Source organism: Anolis sagrei, chromosome 5 (genome assembly GCF_037176765.1).
Source record: "Anolis sagrei isolate rAnoSag1 chromosome 5, rAnoSag1.mat, whole genome shotgun sequence".
Taxonomy (NCBI): domain Eukaryota; kingdom Metazoa; phylum Chordata; class Lepidosauria; order Squamata; family Dactyloidae; genus Anolis; species Anolis sagrei.
The window spans coordinates 127,459,486-127,472,603 of NC_090025.1; the positions used below are offsets into that span (position 1 = coordinate 127,459,486).

Here is a 13,118-nt window from a genome sequence, read left to right on the forward strand (position 1 = left end):
CAAATCCATCTCTGGTGGAGTTCAGAATGCTCTTTGATTAGAAGTGAACTATAAATCCCAGCAACTACAACTCCCAAATTACAAAATCAATCCTCCCCCAAACCCACTAGCGTTCACATTCGGGTGTATTGGGTATTTGTGCCCAGTTTGGTCCAGTGAATGAAAATGCATCCTGCATATCAGATATTTACATTATGATTTATAACAGTAGTAAAATGACTGTTATGGAGTAGCAATGAAAACAATATTATGGTTGGGTCGTCACCACAACATGAGGGACTGTATCAATTGGTCACGGCATTAGGAAGGTTGAGAACCACTGCTCTAGGTCTTGAGCAAGGTTCCACTTTAAATCCAGTTTCTGCCCGCTGCAGAATTTTGGGGCTTATAGTTTAGGGAGGGGACTTTAAACTGCTCAGCCAGGCAGGTCCTGGCCCTCACCAAAACTACAAACCCCAGAATTCTGCAGGAGGCAGACACTGGATTTAAAGTGCTCTAGTGTGATGAGGCTGTGCAGTTTGACACCTCTTGAACTGCCAGGCTGAGTGCTAAAGGATCCTGGGAGTCGTAGTTGGGTGAGGCATGGAACTACAACTCACAGGGAGCCATAGCACTGCGCCCTGGCAGTTAAAGCGGCGTCAAAGAGGGGGAAACCGACTGGGCCGGCGTTTCAGAAAGCTAGGCCGCAACCCGCGCCAGAGAGAGCAGGAGAAGGCGCTTTCCTCTCAGCTGCTCGTCCCCCCCTCTCTCTCTGTCTCTCCTTTTCCTTCTCAGGGAGGAGGAGGAGACCGGAAAGGCAAGCGCGGAAGGGGAGGCCAAGGCGGCGGCGGGGCCCTGCGAGGAAGAAGAAGACGCCTTCTCCGTTTCCGCGGCTCCCCTCCCGCGCCGCGCCTCTTGGTTTCGCCCGCGCCTCGCGCCCTGCCATGTTGGATTGAGCCGGGGACAAGTTAGAAGTTTAAGGAAGGAAGGCAGGGAGGAGGAGAGGGGGAAAGAGAGGCCGAGAGCAGAGGGGAGCCTCCTTCCTCTTCCTTTTCCTCCCTCCCTTCCTGGGCCACTGCTCTCCATGCCCCTCTGAGGGGCCTGCCTGCCTGCCTTCCTGCCTTCCTTCCCTCTCCGGCCTGGCCCCGCCATGAGCAGCAACAACAACGCCACGCAGCCCCCGCCGCCGCGGAGGGTCACCAACGTGGGCTCCATGCTGCTCACCCCGCAGGAGAATGAGAGCCTCTTCGGCTTCCTGGGCAAGAAATGCGTGGTGAGTGAAGGAGGGAGGGAGGGCCGCTGCGAGGCCTGCTCTGGCGGGAGGCAGACAGGGCCCTGCGCCAAGTGACAGCCCAGGGGGGCTGAGGCGGAAGTGGCCCCCTGGGGCGGGCGAGGGGCGGGCTGCGGCCTCTGAGGGGGCGCCTTGAAACTCCCCCCTGAGGCGCTTCCGTGACCAGGAGGACCTTCACCAGGGGAAACTTGAAGCCCTCCTCTGAGGTACTTCTGTCACTAGAAGGACCCCCAAAGGGGGGCTTTTTGAAACTCCCCTTTGAGACACTTCCATAACCAGGAAGACCTTCGAAACTCGCCTCTCATGTACTTTCATAACCAGAAAGACCTTCACCAGGGGAGACCTGAAGCTCTCCTTAAAGGCACATTAGAAGGGCTTCCAAAGGGGGGCTGTTTGAAACTCCCCTCTGAAGCACTTCCATAACCAGGAAGAACCTTTAAAGGGGGAGACTTGAAGCTCTCCTTATAGGCACATCTGTAACTAGAAGGACTTCCAAAGGGGGGTTATTCAAAACTCGCCTCTCATGTACTTTCATAACCAGGAAGACCTTCAAAAAGGGAGACTTGATGCTCTCCTCTGAGGTACACCTGTTACTAGAAGGACCTCCAAAGGGGGGGGGGGGTATTCGAAACCCGCCTCTCATGTACTTTCATAACCAGGAAGACCTTCAAAGTGGGAGACTTGAAGCTTTCCTCTGAGGTACTTCTGTTATTAGAAGGACCTCCAAAGGGGGGCTATTTGAAACTCCCCTTTGAGACAATTCCATATCCAGGAAGACTTTCAAAGGGGTAGACTCGAAGCTCTCCTTAGAGGCACATCTGTAACTAGAAGGACTTCCAAAAGGAGGTTATTCGAAACACGCCTCTCACATACTTTCATTACCAGGAAGACCTTCAAAAGGGGAGACTTAGAGGCATTTCTTTTCCCCAGGAAGTCTTTCAAAGGGAGGATTTGAAGCTCTCATCTGAGGCAACTTTGGGTCCCGTGAAGGAGAAAAGCAGGATATAAATAAATATTTATTATTATTTAATATTATGACTTCCATGACCAGGAGGATCTTCAGAAGGAGAAACTTGAAACTCCCCTCTAAGATATTTCCATAACCAGGAAGACCTTCAAAAGGGAGCTATTTGAAACTCCCCTCTAAGGTATTTCCATGACCAGGAGGATCTTCAAAAGGGGAGGCTTGAAGCTGTCCTCTGAGGCACTTATATTACTAGGAGGATCTTCAAAGGGGGCTATGTGAAACTCCCCTCTAAGGTACTTCCATGACTAGGAAGACCTTGAAAAGGAGAGGTTTGAAGCTCCCCTCTGAGGCTTTTATTTTTCCCAGGAAGACTTTCAAAAGGGGAGACTTGAAGCTCTCTTCTAAGGTACTTCCCTGACTAGAAGGATCTTCAGAAGGGAAGATTTGAAGCTGTCCTCTAAGGCACTTCTATTACTAGGAGGACCTTCAAAAGGGGGCTATTTGAAACCCCTCTGAGGCACTTCCATGACCAGGAAAACCTTCAAAGGAGGAGACTTGGAGCTCTCCTTAGAGGCACTTCTGTTACTAGAAAGACCTCCAAAGGGGGTTATTTGAAATTTCAAAAGACCTTCAAAAGGGGAGACTTGAAGCTCTCCTCTAAGGCCTTTTTTTTTTCCCCAGGAAGACTTTCAAAAAGGGAGACTTGAAACTACTCTAATGTACTTTTATTACCAGGAGGACCTCCAAAGGGGGCCTACTTCAGGCTCCCCCCGAAACACTTCCATTACCAAGAAGACCTCAGAAGGGGAGACTTGAATCTCCCCTCTAAGGAACTTCCATGTCCAGGAAGACATTCAAAGGGGAGGCCTAAAGCTGTCCTCTGAGGCACCTCTATTATCTGAAGGACCTCCAAAGGGGGGGGGGGGTATTTGAAGCTCCCCTCTGAAGCATTTCTGTTGCCAGGAAGACCTTCATTTGGGGAAACTTGAAGCTCCCCTCAGAGGCACCTCCATTACCGGGAGTACTTTCAACAGGGGGTATTTGAAACTCTTCTCTGAGGCTCTTCTGTTGCCAGGAAAATTGTAGCCTATGGCCCTTAAAAGGGGCAACATGAGATACTGCCATTGCCAGGAAGACCCCTATGGCGCTTGTTCCAGAGGCTGTGATATGATGTTTGTGGAGAACTAGAATTTTCACAGTTTGGGGAAGGTCCAAACAAGTCTCAGCTTTTCATCTCCCTGGGGTTCCCTTTGTGGGCGTCACAGAGAGGGAAAAGCAAGCAAACCAGAGCACCCCCGTCCCCCTGCTGAGCCTTTCTTTCCCACACAGCAGCTACTGGCTTCATTTTATTTTTCTTGCTCCTGGTGGGAGTGGGAATGGGAAACAAGCCAGGAGAGAAAAGGGCCCTACTGAGAACATACTCAGTAGAGTTTGTTGGGGAACAGGAGAGTGCTCTAACTTCCTTTCCAACCCCAAGGATTGGGTGAAGTCTTCCTCTAACACCCTAAAGGGATGCTCCTCAAACTGTGTGCTGTGGAATCATGGCAGTTGTAGCTTCACGAGCCCTTTAGCCTTCTCTGCCACAGAGTTCCTGTACCTCACCAAACTACAACACCTAGGATTCCATAATGTTGAGTCATGGCAGTTAAAGGGATGTCAAAATGAAATAATTCTACTGTGGAAATGCAACTCTAGAGGACTAAAGGTTGGTGATCAGATTATTTCTGATCTTGGGAGATAAACTGGGCCATCATGTGTTCCAGACTATATTTCAGAGGAAGTAGCAGGCAAAACCACCACTGAGTATTCCTGGTTTCCTATTCCACCACTGGTTTTCCTATTCTTTAGGAAATACATAAGTTGACAGGTGACTTGGAGGCACACACACACTTCCACAGCCTCTCTCTTTTTCAATTTGTAGAGTGGGAGAAATGCACAGGTGGGGTATTTGACCCAAGCAAGTACTCTATTTGGAGAGGCAGTCATGCTCATGGTTTCTTTCCCAGTCCTCTGCAAAGTGTCCATATTCCCTTCCATGGGCTACCGTTTGCACATTGGAACTGCTGTGATCTTGCCAAAGGTCACAAAGGGGGAACTCTTGGGATGAATTTTACATGGCTTTGCAGTCATAATATGTGTGTAGGTATGCTGTTTAGTTACCAGTAGATTACATCGGGGAGATTTTTTTTTCTTCCTTCTGCTTCCTATTTGCTTCTGTCTGGCAGGTACAGTCCATAAGTGACTATCCCAGAAATGCTCTGCGGTTTGCAGTATGTATGTGTCAACAACAGAGCTGTTGCAACAGCTTTGGGGAAAAGTTCAGCAGGTTGTTGCAGGCCTGGACTGCACTGCACCTATAGGATGTTGTGAACTTTCAGGAAATGAGGTGGTATGATCTGAGTGAGGCAGAATACTCTTTTGTTTTCCTCTTATACAATAGACTTGGATATCAAGCATAACATTTCTCATGACATATGTCATTGAAAGCAGAAATGTCTGGGGTTTTTAAAGTTCAACCCACTAGAAGTTCTTGGGCAAGTTAGTCTCTCCCAGAGGAAGGCAAAGGCAAGCCCCCTCTGAATAAATCTTGCCAAGAAAACCCTATGATAAGTCTGCCATAATCATGAACGATTTGAAGGCAGACAGCAACAACAATGTTAAGGTTTCCAAGTATGGTCAATCATTTGTTTTTGTAAGCATTAGTGCTTTAGTATATGACCATGTATTTCATAAAACTACATTGAACAAATACCCCTTTTCACTTTATTCTGATTTACCCCCTTCTGTAATAGATTAAGGAAATTGTAAAAACCAAGTTTGAATTTATGTGTGTGCAGATCTTTTATCCAATAGTCTTATCTTCAATAATGTAAATAAATAAAAATCTTTATAACCATAAATAAACTAGTGCAGGCAAGTTCAGAATCAATTGAATTTTAATATGTATAAAGTCTTTGCTATACCTAGGCAGTCATTAATGGCATTTTAAAATGCTATAATAAGCAAAAAAAAGTAGTCAGGGCATTAGTACTGATTTCTCAAATGTGTATCAGTGGGTTATTGGAAACTAATAAGGGTGAGCGACATTATGAAGAAATGCAAACTCCATAAGGATTCCAGTATGATAACTGTACAAATTGGCATATACAGAAGGCCTGCTTCTAGATTTATTTGGATAGAACAGCACAATAGAAGTCAATTACATACTTTTAAAAATGCTACTGGGAATTGGAGGAGACTTAATGCACGTAATTTTTCTCACATTACTTATTAGTTATATAGTTTATTAGCCATAGGTAGAGCATACTTGTATTTGTTTACTCAGGCACCCTTGTGGTATTGTTTTCCCAAAACACTGTTGTAACATTTTTTCAAGCATTAAATGTTTTTTATATCATTTAAAATATTGGCTAGGCCAGTGCTACTCAAAGCAGTGCTCCATAAACCAGTACTAGAAAGAAGAAATGGTAGCAAACAGGCACAAATATGGTCTCTGACCTATTGGAAAAAAATAATTGCTGATCCCTGCCATCAGATACTTTAAGAAGCACTGAGGTAGGCTACAGAGTTTCGTGACTTAGTGGGAGCTGTAACCTGTAATTTTCCCTAATTCACTCTTAATAGTTTATTGTATCACAGTGATTCTGGCGTTACATACTAACTTCTCTTCATATGTCCTTAATGTAATTCTAAAATAAGGATGGAACACTTAGTTTTCAAAGGCAGAACTAGCTACATTTGGCATTTTAAAATGTATAATTGGTTTCTTCTTAATGTATTCTGCAAAGCAGAGGAAGTTATGGTCTTATATTATGTTAACATATCTTGGGGGAGAATACATTTGCCAGGGTGGGTGTAAATATATCTTAGATATCCTGCACTATTTACATTGACTGGACTAAATAGCTGAATGTCAACTTGCTGCCGGTTGGTGCAGTGCAGGAGAATTCTCCACCCTTTATGTTAATAGTGTAGTTGGCTACCTTTTATCTTTTGCAAGGTGACTGTGTTAAACTTAAGGACTAGTAGTAGAACTGTCACTAGCAATAAAATATATTTTTTCTGACTTTAGGGCAGTGAAACAAATTGGAAACTGCTACAAAGGTGTGGTATCAACTGCTGTATTCTAACAGTAAAATATACATTTAGCTGTTGTTAAAAACTAGGACTGCAGTGTTAAGACCACCTGTTTTAAGTAGTATAATAGCCAACAGTTTTTTTAAAAAAAAAGAAATTCTAAACTATGGCAAAATGTGGGAGGCAGCAACTATACTTTGTTAAGACATATTTGAATGTCTTTCCTTCCTGGGAAAGGTCATGCCTCAATGGCTAAGCAAACACTTAGCATGCAAAAAATCCCACAAGTTAATTCTCAAGGAAGTTGAAGTAGGACTGCTGTATAGACAATATATTGTTGTTGTTATTATTTGTTTATTCAATATCCCCTTTCAGTCATATGGGTCTCATATTGGTTTACACTATATATTAAAGCAGCATAGCTTAAAAAAAATCTAAAATATCAAAAGTACAAAAATAGTAAACAGCAATCCACTTAAAAACATTAATTTAGAAATATTGAAAGATAAATGCATACTGAAGCCTATTAGACATTAAGAACCAGTACCTGAATGAGTGTGTCTCCCAATAGGAATGAGGTTTGCTGGGAAGCTCCTCTGTATCCCATTAGTTGGAGAAATATGCCAAATGAGGTCAATGGGGGTGGGAGGGGGGAGCTTCTCAGTTGTGGCATCCCAGTTGCAGAATTCTGCCTCCTTGTTTATTTCTTTATGTCACAGTGTCAAAACAAGCTTTTTATTAAACCCATTCAGGCTTAATTTATGTTATGTCTACATGTACATAGTATTCAAGTAAGCAGATCAGCTTCTGCCAACCTAGCAGTTTGAATACAGGCAAATGTGAGTAGATCAATAGTCACTGCTTCTTTGGGAAGGTAACAGCGCTTTATGCAGTCATGCCGGCCACATGACCTTGGAAGTGTCTACAGACAATGCTGGCCTTTTGGCTTAGAAATGGAAATGAGCACCACCCCAGAGTCGGACACGAGTAGACTTAATGGGAAACCTTTACCTTTAAACAGATCAGCAATCTGGCTTGCAGCAAGGTGGATTCCTGCTCATACAAAGAAATTCCTCTTCAAGAAATATGTATCCATTGTCTGAAAGCATTAATACTTTCACCTTCAGAATAATTATTTTCTTAATAAGCAGACTTAAACCAATTTATAAAATCTTAATGAATTAGATGGTAGAAGTAAAGAAAAGTATAATGGATTGTTCACCTGACTGGAGGCACTTAAGAATAGTTTGCAGAGTTATTTCCTTAACACAAGTTTGTTAAAACAATCAGTTTTAGAGTACATGTAGATAGCAGTTCTTTAAAGTTTTGATAATGTTTTCTCATAGAGCTCTAAGAGCTCCAGTGTGTGTTCGGTTTCAGAGTGATCGTATTTCAAATATTAGATGCCAACCCTTCAAACATCTGAAAAATACATGGCATGTATATATGGTCAACTGCCTGGCATGCCACTTCAAAGTTTTCCAGATTTCCCCTGGAAAAAAATTTGTTTAACTCTTATCCATACAGATGGAATATTTTCAGAGTCACATTCTGTTGCAGATTTCACACAAGACTACATCTACAGGGTGCACATTTTAGATATTGTTACCTGAAGAGTAAGGAGTAAACCAGATGTGGGCATGCAGCTCACCCAATCCCACCCAGGCTCTTCTTGTTACAGTTTTCCTGACCCTTGCATTTGTTTTTGAGCATAAATAAAAGGGGAATTCCCTTTCCTGGAAGCCTCTCTGGGTAGAAATCGTGGGTTGTAGCCCTATCTCCTGTAATGTTTGACATACATACCAATTTACTTCCGTTTCTGTTTAGGTTTTTCGAAAATATTTTCATCATTTTGTAGAAGCCTCTGACAGGTCACAAGGACTAAAAATTGGGCCTTAGATTTCTGCAGTTCATCAGCCTAGTTGTAAATAGTTTCAGCTACCTGCAGGTAGAGGCAAAAAAAACCCAAACAATTTAGTTTAACAAATGTACTACATTTGTTTTGTTTACATTTCTTTGCAAATAGAGATTTCATCTCATGTGAAAAAAATATTTGGCTCTGGACTATTGTGAATTTTAGAATACCCTGGTTGCACTGCAAATATGCTTGTATCTGGGGTGTTTTTAAATTCTCAAATAATTTGGAATTCTTAAGAATTTTTAAATTTATTTTGTTAAATTATTTATTTATAAATAACTATTATCTTGATTAGCATCTTTTAATTCTGTTAAAAAGCAAGGCTGTCTCTTTGGGTCTTCTTACTTGAGAGCAACATCGGTATTTTAAAACTGCTTTATTAAGTCTTTATTTTGCCCAAATAAACAGCAATGTTTGGTAATAGTGCAGTTCTGTTATTCCATAAAACAATTGATACTTTTGTAATGCAGAAAGTGAGACATAATTTGCACACAGAAAATTCCAGGTTAATTCCCTGGCATCTCGTGAAAAAAGCAGGTAGTGAGAAAGTTTTTGCCTACTATTCAGTATGGACAATTCTAACCTGATTAAACAAATAGTCCGATCTTCTATAAACTTACTGTGTTACAATGAAGAATATCACACGCAAGTACTGTTCAATTTTCAGTTGAGCTGCAGCAGTTTTTATGTCTACACTAAAGGTGCTAAGGTTAATTGAATTTAAAAACTCAGTGAATGGGTCCATCTAACACTGTCCATCTAATCTCCAAGGTTGGGGATATGTTAAAGAGCATTTTAAAACCAGGCATTCTATCCACAAGCCTTGTACCTCAATCTAAACCCCACTGTCCTGACTAAACAGAACAAATTACAGCTTTCCAGATGTTCCTGCATCCCAATTCCCATCAGTTCTAGTCATGATGTCTAATGATAAAATCTTTTCCTAGCTCTTAGAAAAAATTGAAGTTTGCATAATGTTGCGCATTCTTAGAAATGCAGGGCCTAGATATATTTTGCCGGTTTGTATTAGACAAGAAGTAAAATTAGTTCACATTTCAAGCCACGAAACAAATGTTGTACACAGACATGAAAATTAGGAAAGACAGCTCAAGTTTTTTCTCCCCAAATCATCATGTAAGTATTATGTTGAGGTACAAAAGTGCGCAAGTGCCAAGCAGACATGAAGGACTGTGTGCATATGGGATTTCTGCAAACAACAATATTTTTGCACTCTCATCTAAAGCTTCATGATAAGACCTTGTAAGATAAAGGCAACTATTTTCAAAAAAAGTGTACAAATGCTATTATTTTTTGAATATGTTATTCTAATAGGCCTTTAAAAATCACAGTGTTCCAATATTATTTCTATATTAATATTGAAAGCATATTCTGAGTACTGGCAGCTCAGTAAAGTATATCTATTTACACTGTTTCAATGTTTTCTGTGTGGGTTGACATGTCTTCAGAATATTTGCCATTTGCTGCTTTCTTTGTGAATCTAAGTGTGCGGCAGGGTAAAGATGAGAAGATTGGCCTGATTGTCTGATTTTTCAGGAAGCCCATGATGAGCCAATTTCCTGCTTTTTTTCTTTTCTTTTCTGAATGCCTGAGTGGCTCTTTGGTGCTCATCCTCGAAAGAAACACCGAGAGATGAGGAAATATCAGTGCTTCTTTTAGGTTCTCCCAGGACTGACTTTTTAAAATAAAAGTTAAGAGTGGATCTTATTTTGTTTCTCATAAAAGGAATCATTTCTTTCTCTGAGTAGAGTGGTGAAAGGCCTTTCTGAATGCCTGGGTGGGAAAATGATGACAACCAGGTGTATCTGGTTCCCTAAAACAGTGCTGGTGCTTTCCTCTAACAGCAGGTTGACCATAATTTTACCTCCAAACCTGCCCTCAAATTATACGTGAGATTGACCTAAACCTTGGTATATGCAGTATATTATTTTGCTTAACTTTAGAAGCATTTTCTTGTTGTACCCTATAAGAGCAACCAGAATTAGAACTGACTTGCCATTTACAACTATAATAGAAAATGTTCTATTTATAGCTATAATAGAAAATATATTTACATCTGTATAACGCTGCTGATTTTAACTTTATTATATCACAAATGATCCAGTTTGGATTTTTAAGTTGGCATAAATTTAGTGAAACTGAAGTAAATTGTACTTTGGTAATCTGTGACTCTCAAATAATCAACTTTAGTCTTTATCACATGTTCTCTAAATGTTTTGATCTGCAACCCTCAATTCACTTACCATCACTAGTACCCCAACTTTAAGCTTAATTGTTAGGCAAGCCCATGTAGCACTTTAAAAAAATCTTGGCCAGCCGTTGTAATTAGTAATGGGTCTTACTGCCATGGATTGGAGAAAGCAGATGAAAGAACCCTGTTTTGCATAACATTTTGCAGACAAAATGTTCATTTTCACTCTCAGTTTGGATATCATATTTCACATGGGATCATAATGGATGGAACTAGGACATAATTTAATCATAATTTAGACACTGATGTGACAGATGTCTCTTGTCTTGTATTAGCTGACAGTGTGAGTCTTTTGGAAGATTGAGGTCTAGAGTGCAACATTGTAGAATCAGTACATTTTGATTCCACTGCCATGGCTCAGTGCTATAGAATACTGGAATTTGTAGTTTGGTGAGACACAAGCACTCTTTGGCAGAGAAAACCTTATCTGCCAAAGCGTGCTTGTGCCTCACCAAACTACAAATTCCAGTATTCCATAGCACTGAGCCATGGCAGCAGAATCAAACAGTGCTAAGACCATGTAAAACTACAACACTCATGATCCATAGCATTGAGTCATCGCAGTTAAAATGATGTCAGACAGCATTAATTCTGTAGTGTAGATGTCCCCCTAGAGTCTCTCCCTTGGATCCATACCAGTGGATTTTAAAAAAATATGCTGAGCTCTGAGATTATTCATTCATTCATTCTGTCATTCATTCCTAGAAATTGCTAAAACCTTGCATGTGTCCCATGCATTTTTCCTCAAAGTATGTTCAACTATTTTGAATTATGGTTTAGTCTTGAATCCTATTGTGGAATCCTGTGCACACTTATATGTAGGTCATACTAATTGAGACTTGTTTTTGCATGAAACAATTGGTCACTGATTTCTTAATGTATTTCTGAAGAAATTTGGGAAATCCCTTGGTGCTCATATTTAGCATCGGGTTTGAAACAATAAAGGAGGCTGAGTTATTTGCAGATCTGTGAAATTTCATGGTATTAGAAGTCCAGCACAAAGCATGGCACTACTTCTTGAAGTTTCCGGTTTGGAGGATGAGGCGAGCAAGAGTTCATGTTGGTACTAGGCTGCCAAGCTATGTGGCTGCACTCCAACCAACATTAGCCTTCCTTTTTGATATCAAAGAGAGTTTGGGATCTTATTTGAACAATAGGTTGTAAGTAGATCACCCTGGAATACCAATACCTTTGCTGTTCAAAAGACTAACTCCACTATAAAACAGAAGATATGGGAAAAGATCTTCTCCATAAACTGTATTGAGTTTCTTTTCAACAGAAATGAGTAGGAGTGAGGACTCCGCTTATTACCATCATCAGGACTCATGGTAATGTCTTGAATCATGGTAGACTTTTACCAACTATTACATTCTTAATGCTCTGGGATTGAGGAAAAATGCTTAAGGTTTCACTGATACGAGTACTATAAATCTGGGGCAATAAACAATACATGCAGTCATAGCATAATTTTGAAAGTACTTTATAATTTTAGGCAAGAGCAACATGCGTGTTTCTTATAAAAGGAAATTAAAAATGTGGTCAATGGATTTAGTTCTTCTAAGGCTGTTGTTAGATGCACAGGTTTCTGTGAGTTAGTGTCATTCAGCACAGTTTTCCTTATCTGCTGATTAAATATAATTGCGAAAAACTGCATGGTGATTAAGAGAGAAGGAGGTTGAGGAGAATGGGAGACAACACATAGTTTTTGCTCCAGCCCTATTCTCTACCCCTTTTTGGCCCATGAAAGAATCCACATGGGACCAGGAATAAAAGGTTCCATGCTTTTTCTTCAATTCATCTTGTGGATTTTTAATCCAGTCTATATAAACTCTGTCTGTTAGTTTTGTGTCTTATTACAATAAGAAAATTCTTATACCAATGCTTTGTTGTTTTTTGTTGTTGTTGTTTATTTGGGGAAAAATGTTCAGATACCTAGCATCTGCATTGTCTGTCCTGAAACTTCCTGGATATGTTTTTTTTTTAATGTTTTGCTTGCTCTCTGATAGAGGGCTGAGGCAAGCATGTTACATAATGTTGTTAGAAGATTTAAAAAATCATATTCCTTTAGTAATGTTCAGGTATTGTCAACTGTCTAAATCTGGCAATCTATTTTTAAGCACTTCAGTCGCATCCAGAAATCAGTCTCTCTTGTTCAGTTCCTGAAAGTCTTGTACAGTACCTGAAAATCAATGTGGGAATGCTTATCTAGCTTACATTTTCTGCACTAAAGACAAACACAAACAATTATTTCTGCTTTTCTTCAGTTTTCTTATCCTGTGTTGGTGTTCTTTTCTTTCTGAACTATTTCCCTTGGTGGTTTTCTTCTTATGTATTAAATTAGTTTTTATTGTTGGTGTCATCTTTTTAATGATCATCAGATTTGTTTCTCTCTCTTTTTTACTTACCAGTACTTTATTTAGTTGTAATGACAGTAGGATTTTTATTCCCTTTGGTTGTTGTTAGTAGGAAAGGTCTTTTATATTCTGAAAAAAAATCTATCTTGAATTTAAGCTTCTCAAGTAATTTTCCAACACAGAAATCATAGATCATCATGATACATTGTTTTAATCTAGTATCTAGCTCTAGGTATATTAATATATTACAGTGCATAAAAAAT

General features: G+C 40.4%; 1 protein-coding gene across 3 annotated transcripts in view; it reads left to right on the forward strand.

Annotated features, from left to right (window-relative positions):
- The first annotated feature begins 482 nt into the window (after positions 1-482).
- The window catches only part of WASL (WASP like actin nucleation promoting factor), a 41,408-nt gene continuing 28,772 nt past the window's right edge, over positions 483-13,118 (forward strand). The window contains exon 1 of one of the 3 annotated variants that reach the window (XM_067469038.1): positions 483-1,252. In XM_067469038.1, the coding sequence (XP_067325139.1) occupies positions 1,130-1,252 (123 nt within the window). In that variant the 5' untranslated portion in view covers positions 483-1,129. The remainder of the gene's footprint in view (positions 1,253-13,118) is intronic. The other 2 variants (XM_060777757.2, XM_060777758.2) reach the window with 2 other exon arrangements.